The 15,117-nt window shown below is 36.2% G+C and overlaps 1 protein-coding gene across 5 annotated transcripts; it reads left to right on the top strand.

Moving 5' to 3' along the window:
* Window positions 1–3,508: 3,508 nt before the first annotated feature.
* On the top strand, window positions 3,509–13,350 carry LOC120006392 (protein FAR1-RELATED SEQUENCE 5-like). Of its 5 annotated transcripts, none has more exons than XM_038856417.1 (4): window positions 3,560–3,663; window positions 3,941–4,054; window positions 4,183–4,742; window positions 12,728–13,350. In XM_038856417.1, exons 3-4 carry the CDS (start codon window positions 4,218–4,220, stop codon window positions 12,920–12,922), a joined length of 720 nt encoding a protein of 239 aa, XP_038712345.1. In that variant the 5' UTR covers window positions 3,560–3,663; window positions 3,941–4,054; window positions 4,183–4,217; the 3' UTR covers window positions 12,923–13,350. The 5 variants fall into 5 exon arrangements, with proteins under 5 accessions (XP_038712346.1, XP_038712347.1, XP_038712343.1 ...); XM_038856416.1 differs by having other exon boundaries at window positions 3,561–3,663; window positions 3,941–4,083; XM_038856418.1 differs by lacking the exons at window positions 3,941–4,054; window positions 12,728–13,350 and adding an exon at window positions 9,178–9,378 and having other exon boundaries at window positions 3,509–3,663.
* The last annotated feature ends 1,767 nt before the right edge of the window (window positions 13,351–15,117 follow it).

Here is a 15,117-nt window from a genome sequence, read left to right as displayed (position 1 = left end):
CAATACCAATATCCAGATCTGATGAAACCAATCCATACACAACCACTTTTGTTCAAGCAGACTCAACAAATTTCAAGCAAGTAGTTTAGCTCCTCACTGGCATCTGAAACACAAGCCATAGATTCCCTCACGGTACGATTGAGATTTGTGCTCGGACGAGCTTTCGGCTCCACCTGTTGGGCTTCGGCTTCGGAGGTGAACTGTCACAAGTCTCGACATTGGCAACATTGAGTTTCTAGAGATCGAAATCCCTCATCAGAGCAGACCATAAATGATTGAATTAGATTTTTCACCACATGTTTATTTTATTTTATTTTAGAAAAATGCAATATTTACACGTGAAAAATCATTTTCCATGGTGTAATCCCTAGTTAACGGTAAACATGCCACATGAACACGTTGACTGCCCTAAACTAGGCAATTTTGACCGAGTGTAATTTGACACAAATTGAAACTTTGATGTACCAGATTGACACAAAAAATCTTTTAATGTGCAAATTGAAAAATGAGATATCTTTCAATGACCAAATGTGCTATTAATCCATTTCTTTTACCCTTGCTCGTAGAAGTAGATGGAAGTATGTGAGGATGATCAATTTCTTGGACATCATCATCTAAACACATGTGTTCTTCCTGCCCATATGGATTATTCTCTTCATATATTTCTTGCACCCTTATTTTTTGTTGATGCAAAACCATCAATATACTACTAAATTTGAAAGCGTACATCAGTTGGTACTTTCCTACAAACCTCAACTTCTCTTTTATCCCCGCCAAATGTTTCTTAGATCTACTAATACCACCACCCCCATAGAAATTATTGCAATCAAGCACATCAACTTTTTACCCCCTACTTCAACAATTTTTTTACATTGCCCCCATACTGGATCAATTTTCCCTCTACTAGCACTAGATGTATTACTAACAGAAGCATTTGTTGATGGAATGGATTCATTGGTTGAGGGTGTAGCAGAGGAATCCATTTAGGAATTAAGAAGTTACCTATTGTTGACAGAGTTGGAGGCTGGAGCAGATCGACCACTTCAACTCTTCAAGACTTGAACATTCTTATAGGTTACTGCTTGAACAAAACAAATAACAGAAACAAAACTGCATTATTAACAACTACCAACACAACAATTGACTAATTTAAGCAAATACAAAGTTACAGAAGTGAACTTACGGGCAATGAAAAGAGAAGTGGCAGAGGAAGTCGCGCGAAGTGGAGATTGAACTCTGGAGACGATGATAGACAATGGAAGGGGAAGCACCAAAGTAGGGATTGTGAAGTGGATAGTAGAGAAGACGACGACAGTGGACTGGTGGAAGCAATTTCGTCCGCGACTTTGGTGTTTAGTCTCACTTCGCCGTTTCACTTTCAATCAAGCGAATCCAGCCTCCACCTAGGGATTTTGATTTTTTACCTTTTAGGGATTTTTGTTTATTCTTAGATTTTAGTATTTTACTGTTTTAGACTTTTAGTTTTAGTTTTAGTCAACCCGTTAGAACTTACTACTTAAGATTCTTAGAATTAGAATTTGTCTTTTATTGATGTAATGATGTTAATGTTACAATTAGACATGTTAGTGTTGTATTACTGTGTTTAATGTTAATAGTTAATACTTGAATAATTCATTTTTATTAATTATTTAATTGATTTCCTTTTTTCAATAAAATGCAATGGTTCAATCAAAATCGACCGGGTTTGCGGTCAACGGAATTCCGCCGGATTCAAACGGCTTTTCTCGGGTCTATTGCATAACAGGTATTCTTGCAAGATAGTGTTGGCTTGGTGGCCGATTCACTGGTTTTCCGGTCCGATCGGCCAGCACAGTCCGGTTCCCACAAAACTGACAACAATGAATAAATGTCGACAAATATATAAATATAAACAGAAGAAATTCATATTTGAATAACACAAAGCATATATAATTTTGTTTTGCAAAAGAAACACATTACACTATAGAGTTCAATCATTGCATAAACACGACACCCATAAACACTAAAAGTTCCAAATTTATCATTGTGGAAATGATGGGAATCATAAATAAGTAAAGTAAACAGAAAATTTGAAGCAGACAACTTCATACATCAACAACTTTTGACCTAAATCTAGACTGAAATCGACGAAATAGAACCTACACACATGCCTAAATCAATACGAGCAACCAACATCGAGACAAATCACACGTAGTTTAAGATCTAATTAAGTGATAAGCATATGAAGGAAATTAGACAAAATTATTGTGCCCATACCTTGACGAAGTGATGATGAGGTTTTTCTTGCTCTGGTTTAAATGATGGGGGGCACAACCGCGGGATATGGAACGAACTTGGAAAGTGAGAATGGCGACGGAAGAAACCCAAAAAAGTTAAAGATTGAAAGAGGAATATGGATGGAAACGCGCGTATTTAGGAAGATAAAAAATGATTTAGAATTCGTTAAACATGTGTCTCATTATTGGTATTGTGGGTCCAAATAATATCCACAATGGCGCCGGATATCTCAGTTTCAAGTTAAACACAAGTGTCATTTTTATTCCATTGTAGTGAAGTAGCACTGCATAATGGTATATCTGGTTCTTCAGATTTTTGTTTTCAAGAGCCCATTGTGGATGCTCTAGTTTTCCGCAAAAAAACTATCAAAGCAATTGCAGCAATGCAATTTTGTTGGCCCATGGGTTTACTTTTTGGAAAATCTAATGGGTTACGGGTGAAATGATGCACACAACAATATCAATTTGTTGGCCCTATTTTCTTGGGTCAACCAAGGAGACATGGAGGTTGGTTGGCTCCCATGTTTGCTCTCCAAGTGAGTCCCATAATAAAACACATTCACATCTACACCAAAATCAATGTTGTACCCCACTTCTATTACTCCAAAAATAAAGCCAACGAATTTACATTATTATATCAATATATTTTGTTGGTCCATCCACATAAGTAAAATACGTCATCTAATACATTTTGTTGTCCCCATCAAAAACCTACCTTAGAGCAGCTATAATGGTAAAATTTTGCTGGGCCAACAAAATGTATTGAATTTTATGTTTTGTTGATGTGACTGTATTGAAATACGTGTTTTGTTGATGTGGTTGTGTCTAGAGATGTGTTTTGCTGATGTAGTTGTATTGAGATTATGTGTTTTGGAATAATTTTGTTGTTGGCCTCCATGTTGTGTGGGAAAGAGATAATGTAGATAATGTATAAAAATTTGTGTTTTGTTGATGTGACTGTATTGAAAGATATGTTTTATTGATGTGACTATATTGACTTGATTTTTTATATAATAAAGATGAAATATTTGTTGGCCCAACAAATATACCCTATTGCATTTATTCTTTATGGTTGCTTTATAGTGTCATCCCAAACTTTACCCGTTGATTAGTAGTACTAGACCCGATAACATACCAGGCAAGTGCCGATCTTACGTGTTGAAGCGCACTCCATTTACCACGCGTCAACAGAGAGTATACGATCTGAACGAAAGTATTGACTTCTATTACTCACTGACCCAATAGAGTCTTGCCACGTCGCAGACACTCGCGTCCTCATCTTTTTCAGCCTGAACTCGCACTCGAAATCCGCTCTCTCTTCGAGCAAGTCCTGATTCGATGATCTCCCCCAAGATCGTATGAACAACTAGTACAGAATAAATTTCAAGTAAGTTTTTCTTTTGTCGAATCTTAATTTCATATATACAATTCTTTCTCTGAGTCACAGAGTTTACCTAAAACTTTTTTAGGTTTGTGAATACATCCTCGATCCAAATTGGGGCAGAACTTGATGATTTTAAAGTAAATTATGAATTGAATCTCTGTTTGGTTGCAGAGAGAATGCAGGAGAGGGAAGGAAAAATTTTGAATATTTTTTGTTTGATTAGATCCTTCAATTTGTATGTATATTTATTCTTGGATACGATACTGCTGCCAAGCAATAGGTTCGATGGACTTTCTGGAGTACCCGGTAGTTGGGTTCTTGTGTGCTTGGTGAGAGTGTGAGAAATGAGATTAAATAACACTGCCCCTGGTTTCCCCGCTGCTTTTCTCCTAAGGTGTGTTGGAAATTAGAAAGAGCAAGCGGGTACGCTAACATGTTTTGATTTTTATGTGTTTTGGTTTGGTATACTGGTATATAGCTTTGCCGTGGAAATTCATTAAATCAGTTTATTTTAAACTGCAGTGGAGTTCCGGGTTGACGGAGATTTTAATGGTGAAATGGTGACTAATTGCATTGCATTGGAGGAGAATAGGGGAGACGATGGAATTGAATTGGTTGAAAATACAATTGAAGTTCCCTTGCATCAGAATCATGAGGAGAAGATTGAGCAAGATTGTTCTGAAGACAGTATCCCGGATGCAATTCCAGCCGTATCAGGACCTCAAGCCGATGAGCCCTATGTGGGACAAGAGTTTGAATCTGAAGCAGCGGCTCATGCATTTTATAATGCATATGCCACTCGAGTGGGATTTGTCATCCGTGTTAGCAAACTATCTCGATCAAGGCGTGATGGAACTGCAATCGGTCGGGCACTTGTGTGTAACAGAGAGGGATACAGAATGCCTGACAAGCGTGAAAAAATTTTAAGACAGAGGGCTGAAACCAGAGTGGGTTGCAGGGCAATGATTTTGGTCAGAAAAGTGAGTTCTGGTAAATGGGTTGTGACAAAGTTTGTGATGGAGCATACTCATCCCTTGACACCTGGTAAAGGTCGAAGGGATTGCATTTATAGCCAGTATCCGGTGAGTACTTACCCCAGTTTATTTAAGGTTTTTTATACTTTAAGCTTCCAAGAAGCAATCATGTGATATTTCATTGGATGGTTGACCATACCAAGTTAATTGGTAGCTAAACCTCTTTTGTCTTGATTGGGAAAAGACTGGGATATGCTTTTACTTTCTGTGGATTTTATCTAATGGTATAGATAATTGTAGTGATAGCATAATTGCCAGGTAGAATATTTGTCTCAAGGTTATGTGTTTTTTGGAAACTATTGTGGATATGCTCTATGTAACCAGTGCATAGTCATACTCAACGGTTTGTTGCCCTAAATATTTCATCTTGAAATTATATGACATGCTGTGATCAATTCATTCACCATTTTCTGTGCTACTGTTAGTCTTTTTATTTTATCTTATATTTTCAAATTTCATCATGTATTTGGTTTTTGCATCTGGATGACAAAGTACATGACCACCTGTCTTTGACTTGTACTTTGACCATAACAAATGTGTCCAGGTTGCAAATTATTGTATGTTTCTTCTAATAAATTATGGGAATTTGCTAGAGATATATTGGTCTATCAACAAGTTTTTATGTCGAAATCTCAAGTAGTCCCTTCTATGAGTGTAAAAGTTTGTAGAAGTGGGAGATTTCTAACTACTTCCCTTCTTGTCTCTCCCCATCCAGTTGAGTTTATTAGTTTACTATGTTTGTAATTTTGAAAATTATGCGACTCATATCTGTAAAACATTAGATTAGGCATTCAATATGGTTTCGAAAATTGAAATTAGTTTCGTCCTTTCTTTGCTCGATTTTAATTTATTCTCTGTTCTTTAAAGAATGAAATACATTGTCACTTGTGCGTGTATGCATGCGTAGTTGTGAGGCTGCTCTGTTGTGTTCTAGTTGTTGTATGTTTGACTAATAAAAACTTCCTTTACTCAATTGAGGGACTACTTTGTTACCTCCTTAGACTGCATATGACTATATCCTCATATCCAGGTTGCAACAGTCAAGAATCTTCTCTTGCCCCTTGCAAGGGCAGGCTGAGACGGTCTTGTGCCACCTTGTTTCTGTCCTTTTCTTTTTTTGGAGTGTAAAAGAAGTTTATTGAACAAGCACCAAGGATGTGCAGCCCAGAAAGGGGCATTACAGTTGAGAGACATCAATAGTCTCTTTGAAGCCACCACTGTTACATATATTTGACTTTGGAAAACCAAAATTGAAACAAACAAAGCCAGTTATCAAAGATAGTATCTACCAACGATTCATTGCCATTGAAATCCCGATCATTTCTTTTCTTCAAGATAGACTGGATTGTAGCTAGAGGGATGAGAAGTAGAGCTTTCCCTTTCAGTGCTGCAGATCCTCTACAATGGCATAATTACCCGAGCTACCTAGCACATGCTCTTAGGTCATACTCTAAAAATGGAATTTCTTGATTTTGAACCGTGATCATGTAATTGTATCGATATCTATGGTGAATTATACTTCAGGAAAGATGCTTTCCTCAATTGTAGATTTTGATCATCAATAGGTTAATTTACATAAACTCAGTGATAACTGTCAAATAAACTTTGTCTTTCTATGTTCTTAAACCTTGGAGATGCAAGGACATTGTGTATATTGTAGAATTAGCAAAATTACAAAAAAGAAAGTTGGTAGGACCGTAGGAAATCAGTGCTGGTAGCAGATGAACCTAGTAGATAGTATGAAACTCTGAAAGATTTTATGCTATTTTTGGTTTTTTGGAGGTTCGGATTGGACGGAGAATTCATAGGGGCCTAAAAAGAAAAGAAAGATTTTGCCTTTGAATTCTAGTCAACCATGTATATTTGTTAAGGGGAAAAATGATTCAAATGAAACAAAATTGGCCAGGTACTTTGTAAACAGGTTTTGGTATGAGATATTGTATCTCATGACAAAATTGATAATTGATGACTGATGTCACTGGCAACTAGCTCGATGACAGCAAGAAGGCCCTTAATCCTGAATATCTGAGGTTGGCTAGTAGCTACATGGATCGTAATGAAAAACTATTTGGTATCACTACCTAGTCAAGTATTTTGTGACCTGTTTAAAGGTGCTGAAAGCAACTCACTTTAAAATATGGAGAATGATGTTTGTTTGGTGTAGAGGATGTTGCTACATAGATGAAGACGATTCTTCTTGACGTAATAGATCTCATTTCTTGTGAATGATTGTAATTGGTTGCACCGTGTTGGTACCATTTGGCCCTTTTTAAAGAAATTGAAAGAAGCGTAGTTTTAGTATGCAGATATGGTGATGTTTGATATCCTTCATTTACAACTATTGTTACTTGAACTGAATTCTTAAGTTTGACAAAGAATGTGCCATCAGTTGTGTCATAAAGCGGTTCATGTCCGCCTAATTTCTTGGAATGAATTTATTTGATGAATTGTTTGTAATGGAACATGATTTGACTGAGGACAACTACCTCTTCTCGGAAGCTAGTTTCTAGTTTTCAATCAATAGATTAAAAAACATTGCTCAGAGAAGACCTCAGAAATTGCTCCCACTTCAGGTCAAAGAAAAGAAGGGTGGGAAAGAAAAAGTGGACATTGAATTTGTTGATTTAACCATGGAGTTTGGCACTTTGCTGGTGTCTTCTGGAACTTGAAACTGCCCATAGAGACTCATGTTCTCTTTCATGCTTCTCTTGTAGAGGGTTGCTTTTTTTAAAATTGTTCTTATTTTGATTAATTTTAGGAACTTCGCTGGACAAGTGATACATCTTTTCATGGAAGGATGGCAGCAAATGCTTCCAAAATATACTAATTGAGTGTGTAGGCATGTTTATGACCTTGACAACTTTTAATTGCATGGTGCTGGGTGTCTAGACTAGTCTGGAGAGACAGTGGTTTTGGTTCTTTGCGTATCTGTCATTCGTATTTGTTTAGTAATTTTAGGGAGTTATCTTGTTAAATCATAAGATAGTATCGAAACATCTATCTTTCACCATATTGAAGCTGCGTTCCTTCTTTTAGAAGGCCCTCAAGTTTCTCTCTTTCCAAAAAATCCGGAAGCTCGTCTGGAGGAATAGTGGGGATGAATAGTATTCTTGGTTTCCAAATTACACCAGCCCTTAAGTTCATCCTTAACAAATTTTCAACCACCCATTTGATTCCTATGGTCTCATGGGCAATCTCGCTAAGAGTGTGTTTGGATTGAGGGATTTGGAGGGGAGGGGAGGGAAAGGATGGGAAGGGAAAGAGAGGTTCCTTCCAATTCTCTTGTTTGGATAGCTTATAAAAAATTAAGATGAGGGATTTGGAGGGAAGATTTCATTAAATTTTTTGTCAAAATTCTTCCTCTCCAAAATGGAGTCATCTGGAGGGAAGGGATTACTAATTAAGTCATTTATAAGGTAAATATTTATTTTTACCCTTGTACATAATATTTTAACATAAAAATAATGATAAATTAGTAAATTAAACAAATTTTCTTTCCTTCCTCTTTTTTTTATTTATCCAAACATGGGAGAGGGAATAATATTCCCCCTTCCCCTTCCCCTTCCCCTCCCCCTCCCTTCCCTCCCCTCCCCTCCCTCCCCTCCCTTCCCCCAAAATCCCTCAATCCAAACACACTCTAAGATGACTGGCCAAAGAGCAACGAAGAAGATGTTTGGTTGTTTCAATCCACACTCTTAATGCACATTTATTGGTATTGATCATCATCTTTATCAAAGCTTTTAACTCAAACAATTTGTGGTCAGTCAAGTAATCCATAAGAGTAATTAGTTGGAGTGCATTATGTGGATTCCCGTTTCCTTCTTATCTAAAAGCTAAATGCTCCATTAATTTGATAAATTCCATGCCCTTTTCTATTACTTCTATCCATATCTCTTTTTTTGGTTATATATAAATTAAGTGGAGATAAAGAAGTTCTTTAATCTTAGGGTTGATTGCCGGTAGTTCTTTACCTTTTACAAGCGAACATATGGCCTAGTGGTAGAGTTGCAGGGGTGTAACTTAGAGGTCACAAGTTCAAGTCTTGGAAACAGTTTCTCCACATATTATGTAGCAATAAGGTTTGCGTACATCTTGCCTGTCCCCGACTCTGCCCACTGCGGAGCCTTGTGCACGAAGTTGTTTAAAATTTTTTTTACCTCATATATGTTTAGTGTTATCTAACAAAAAATGATCATCATAGTGAAGTTCTTATTCATATTTGTCTATGGATATGGCATCAAGGAGATTGCTGACCCATGCTAAAGCCCATATTACTCATAGGACCCGTGGTGCTCTTTCAAATTTAGTTCTTTTAATTAAATCTTCTTAGAACACATTTCTTTGCCGCTGTTTCAAATTTAATGCTATCAAATATATTTTTTTCCTAGTAAAGCATTACTTGGCTTGTCAATAATGAATAACACATACCCTCACATATCTGGAACAACCAACTTAGAGCTTTATATGTTCTTTTTGATTGCAGAATTGCATTTTGGTTTATAAATGCTCAATGGAGGTGCATGGTATGATGATTTTGTAAGTGTAGGAAAAAAGTCTACTTCATGGCTTTGATATAGGTAGGTACAACTGGGATTTGGAATCACACATCTTCTCTACGCGGTTGATACTGAAATCCTTTGTGAGGCAAAAATTGAATAAATCCTTAACTTGTGTGCCTTTTCCTTTGCTTTGAAGCCACTAGGGGCTCTAAAGAATTTGAGCTCTAAAGAATTTGAGCTTAAGTCAGGGAGGGCGTAGATGCAGAGTTCTTGGCTAGCATTTTGGGTTGCGAATCTGCACCTTGACTGAATAGCTGCTTGTCACTAGCCATTATAGTGGCAGCTCAAAAGAGACAATAATATGAGACCTTGTGGTGGAGGGGTGCGGAATTAAATATGGGTTTGAATATGACAGTGATCAGCAAAAAGAATATGGAGCCATGTGGTGTGGGGTTATGCTGTAAGATTTGATATGGTTGGGAAAATTTTGGAGCACCTGTGGTGGAAGGAGAAATAGAATTGACTTTTGGAGTGATATGTGCTGTGGGAAATCTTCTACGTCATACGTGTTAGCTAGAATTAAAGATGTAAAGGAGCCCAGAAAGTTTCATTTGTGAGATGATGAAATACCTGTAAAGTCTTCTTTATTAGGGATGCAGTGGAATGGGAGGTAGAGCTTTTGTAATTTTTTTTAAGGCTATTGACAAGAATAAATCAAACCTCAATGTTGAAGATTCCATGTTTTTGGGGGAGGCTGGCTGGGGTGGAGGGAATGAAATTCTTATCAGTACCCGTTGGTTTAATAGCTCTTATGATGCAAATGAAAATGTATTTCTTGGTGTTTTAAACATAATTTCTTATTAAAATCCTTATATTTTTACTTTGGAGGCTACCCCCCTAATGCCACTTTTAATATATATATAATACTATCTTTATTATTTTTTCTCCTAATGGCTAGTAAAGCACCAAAGGGGTGCAACCCAGTGAATTTACATCGAGTCCTGGAAATTTAAAAATATGTTGGTGACCTGTGACTTAAGTGATTGTTTCCTCTAGACTAGTAGTGTGCTCAACTCGAAGTAGAATCATCTGGATCCTTAGTGGTTAAATGAAAAAAATATCGTGTTCCGTTCATTGTGTTTTTCATTAGAAGTTGTGAGAATTATTTTTTGGGTGCGAATTAAAGCAACATAGTAGAGTATGAAAGGAAATTGTTAAAGATATATAGATGATTGTAGAACTATAAAGGGGCCATTAGCTGGGTCAATGATATTTAGTAAAGTCCTGAACAAAGTGAACATGAGGTTTAGGAAGTCAGCTGTTAGAATTAGTCTTTCTTAATTGACATATAAAGTTGTTGAAATAATGTTTAATATGGAAAATTTTCAAAGTCTTATGATTCTTTTTTGTCTAACTAACTAGATGTAATGTCAAATCTTTTTATTTTATTTACTTTATTTCTGGATAGTTTTTGTCTGGTGACAATTTGGTATTAGTAGTTTGGGAAGGAAGTAGGGGAGGTGGAAAAACTCATTATTGTCTTGCTAAGTAATGGGTTCATTGATTTTCTTCATGAACTTTGGATTTCTTCATGAGTATTGACTTAATAAATGAGTCAGAAAAGTAAACTATCTGAGGGATTGGTACAGTGATTGCTCAAAACTGACCTTGCTTCAAGAGTTTTCTAGGCAGTGTGCATTCCAATAAATAGACAAGACAGACAATTTTTTTGCAAAGATAGCGTTCCCTGTGCTGTTCAAATCTGTGATTGCATGCATGCATGCCTGCTTGCTTCTTGTATCTATTAACAGATGTCTTTAGGTGCGTACATATATGTGCTGACATAAATAGAAGAATGAATTTTACTGACAATGATGCTTAATTTCTATTGAAAAAAAATCTAAACATAGCATTTGTCGATTTTGTGGCCTATATTGGTAGTACAATTGCTATGTCTATAGATTGGAACTGTTACTACTGTAATTCCTATGCCTAAATTCTATATCTAGGTTTTGAATACACCTAATTACTATGCCCAAATTCTATAACTAGGTTTTGAATTATAAAATATTATGTAAGATCCTCAATGTATGTGCACAAGAGTTGTTTACCTTACCTCTGACGTAGTATGGTGTTTGTCTTTCATGATTTGTAGGGAAAGGTAATTGTGAATCGATACAAGTGGTGAACTATATAGGTTGTGAAGGTGGAATATATATTTTTTGTATTTGATATATTGATTTATCTTCAAAGACATATACTGTGAAATCCCGCATATATTAAGTTTGGATAATCTTTTGTGGGAGTGTAGACCAAATCCATGGGAATCATAAACTCTCGTTAATGGGAATCAAATACGTAGATGTCTTTCTTCTCCTATACTTTACTTCTGGAAACTCTCTGAAAATATTTTCCGTACAGAATATATGTGCATTATGGTTGTGAGCAATTGTTAGAATGAATCTCTAATGTTTGATTTGTGATTTTCGAAACTGAAAATTGAGTTTTATTTGAATGAGTTATATGGTATTGCTGCATTATAATAGTTTAAATAACAATGAATGTGAAATGGTCTGTCAATTGTAAATCAATGTTTTTGCGTTCTCAAACTTTTGCCATTGTATTTTATGAAAAATAGAAGCTGTGTGACTTTTGTATAGGATTTAAACCGGATGGAGTGTAATCAAGTACGAGAACCTTTGGAGTCCAAATATTTAGTGTATTTAATTACAAAACCATTATTCACTTTAGTGCTCATATCCATGTTACTGCTCTTCAGGGCCTGTTTTCTCGTGTGCAAGATGTATGATATTATGACTATAATTGCCCTTGATATGTGATACACATACTGTTCTCATATTGTTGCAACATCTGGCTTTATAAAAAGGTGAAGGTAAACAACTCTCGTGCACAAGCTCCCACAGTGGGTGGGGTTGGGGACAGACGGGATGTACGCAGATCTTATCCCACGTAATATATGGAGGGGTTGTTTCCAAGAATTGAACTTGTAACCTCTAAGTTGCATCCACTGCAACCAATGATCGCATGATATCTTACATGATATCCATAATTCATTAAGGGCTGCGAAAGTGTAACTTGAGCATGATATTGAAGATTGACCAAGTTTTGTGGCAAACTTTTGAGTGTGTAGAACTTTAATATCAGTATAGATTCTTTTACAAACACACAAGGTGTAAATGTTATTGTTGTTCTCCTTCCTTGGGCATTGGGTTGATACTTCGGCTCTTAACTAACTTTAATGTCTTCATTTTTCCTTTTCTACTTTTAAGTGACTTTGTAATGCTTTGTTTGGGTCTTTGCCGGTCTTCCCAGCTTATTGGACTTGTCCACCATGCTTTGTCATTGTTAAGCTTTCTTTCTAGACCATTATAGAACATATGGTCATCTATTGAAATATTATTGATGGCATTTGGTTGTGAGTTTGAATTTGTGCTTATTCTCTCCATAAGTCTTGGACTTCAAATATATTTACTGTCTTATCACAACTGATCTTTTTGAATCTTCATTTTGCAGAACGAACATGATAAGATTCGGGAACTAACCCAGCAGCTGGCCTTAGAGAAGAAAAGAGCTGCAAGTTATAAAAGGCATCTGGAAATGATTTTTGAACAAATCGAGGAGCACAATGAAAGTCTGTCAAAGAAGATCCAGCATATAGTACATGCTGTGAGAGAGGTAGAAAACGAAGAGCAGGAAAGCTGTCTATAGTTTTAGCAATATTAGCTCCATTATTAGACAGGATACCAAATCAGTAACAGCATAGGGAATGTCGTTGTACAGAACATTAAAATAATTATCGGCTTAGATATTGCTTGTTGAGTCGGTCCAGTTCTTTAGGTATCAAGTCGATTTAATGTTGTACCATGTGATAAGTGTCTGGATCAATGGCATTCATTTGAGTACTCTGTATACGTATGTTCCTGCTCTGATTGCAGCATATGGGTAGTAGGAGAAATAGTGAGGCAGTGTATAGTTTTTACTATAACCCGCCTCTGTGCAGCTATGCTCAAAGTCAATAGCTTTTAATCAAGATGCCCAAGGAGGTTAACTTATAATCAGCACTCTCTTTGATGTAGAATTTTACTTATGATTCCTCTCGGAATTTTTTTGACTCTAGGGTTTCTGGAGTTTGTTTACTGCTGGCTGGACGGTTACTTTTGGTGTCGGGACTTGGAAGTAATTTGACTCTTTTATGTTATCTAATCGAATGCCATTTTGCCGTACCCACTGGCTTGTGAGAAGCAAAGATTCAAGAAGGGATTGAATCCAAGAATAATGTGTATAATTACAAACCCTATATCCCAATGTAACATCACTGCTTTTGTATTTTGGTACAACTTTGTACAAGGGCAGGCAAGGGATTTGAACTTCGATGGAATTTAGGGGTAAGTCCCAAAATGACCCTTCTACTTTGCAAAATCGATCAATTGAGATCTTGTAATTTTTTTTTTTCAGGCTAGACAAGCTCTTGTACTTTGAACAATAGGCTCTGTTAGTCCTTCAATCATTTAGACATTAAAATCATCTTATGTGACAACAATTTTTCATGTGGCCTTTTTGAGGAAAATAAAGAATGAGTTGTTAAATATGATGTGGCATGGACTCAACCCATTATAGCCAATAAACATGATGAAAATTTTTAAAAAAATTCAAAAAAATCAAAACAAGGAAAAAGAACTCTAAGCTCGCAAAAACACGAAGACGAGAAAGTTGACCATAGAGTTGTGCCCTTGTGAGAGACGCTCGTCATTGCTGAGTATTGTCCGGTTCTAGGTTCTATTTCGGTTGTCATTTCCGGTTAAGATTAAGTTATGGTTTATGCTTTCATTATTTCAGTAGGGTTTATATCTAAGTTATAAATTTAGGGATTTTAAATCAAAAATTGAGTTAGGGTTTTTGTTTTTTGAATTTGAAGTTGGGATTACGAGTTCTATAAGGGGTTTCAATTTCATGTTTAGGTTTTGATATTCTATAGTTTAGGGTTTAGGGTTCTATTTGGGGTTACGGGTTCCATTTGGGGTTTAAATCTCATCTATTTGGTTTTGATATTCTATAGTGTTTTGAAATGCCTCTAGAGAAGACTAGGGCTATTCGGTCAAGCCTAACAGAGGAGTAGCTGAGTTTTGTAAACTGTGCATTTGGCCAATTTTGGGTTGCCCTTATCTTTCTACTCACTTAGATGATTTTGTTGTTTTATAATTTTTTCAGTAGCTTAGACAAGTGGGTATAGCACTGAAGAAGAAGTTGTCCCTGAAGATACTTCTTCTGAGGACGATGAGGAAGTACTAGTTGCTAGAGAAAAAGTGAAAAATTATAGGAGGGATGTTTCTCTACTACAAGAAAGTCACAAAGAAGGGTTTGATGTTGATAAACAAGCTGGTGATCATGTTGATGATGGGGATCATGTTGAAACTGATTTTAATGTTGGGGAGAGTGAGAAAGGGGTTCATAGTTACTATTTAGACGCTTTTGATCCAAGAAATTATAGAGATAGTATAGATGAGGACCCAAAGCTGATGAATGACGCAATTAGGAAGAGAATTATATTTCCAGCATACAAAAACATAAAGGTATCTCTAAATTCGAGTTTAGCATGTTGTTCAATAATAATGATGATTTCATGGATGTTGTGAGCATTTATGCTATAATGACTAGGCATGATATTCACTTCACTAAAAATTAACCTAGTAGATGCCGAGCTAAATGTAAGGGAGTTACAGATTATCCATGGTTGATATTTGCATCATATAACAGAGAAATAGATAGTTTTGAAGTGAAGACATACGAGTGAACACTCTTGTGAGCCAAAGGGGGGGTTGAGGAGGATTAACTTCAAAGTATTTAGCTATGAAATATGATTTCATTGCAGCACACCCTGACATAAAAATTAAAATATCTAAAGC

This window comes from Tripterygium wilfordii, chromosome 9, assembly GCF_013401445.1.
Source record: "Tripterygium wilfordii isolate XIE 37 chromosome 9, ASM1340144v1, whole genome shotgun sequence".
NCBI lineage: Eukaryota > Viridiplantae > Streptophyta > Magnoliopsida > Celastrales > Celastraceae > Tripterygium > Tripterygium wilfordii.
The sequence above is the reverse complement of the archived record's forward strand: the minus strand, read 5'-3'. Positions and strand labels throughout refer to the sequence as shown.

Bases quoted from the DNA above. Each gene is read 5' to 3' on its own strand.
- LOC120006392 (XM_038856415.1), top strand. The intron at 4,743-12,727 runs GTGAGTACTTAC...TTCATTTTGCAG, and splicing joins GCATTTATAGCCAGTATCCG to AACGAACATGATAAGATTCG.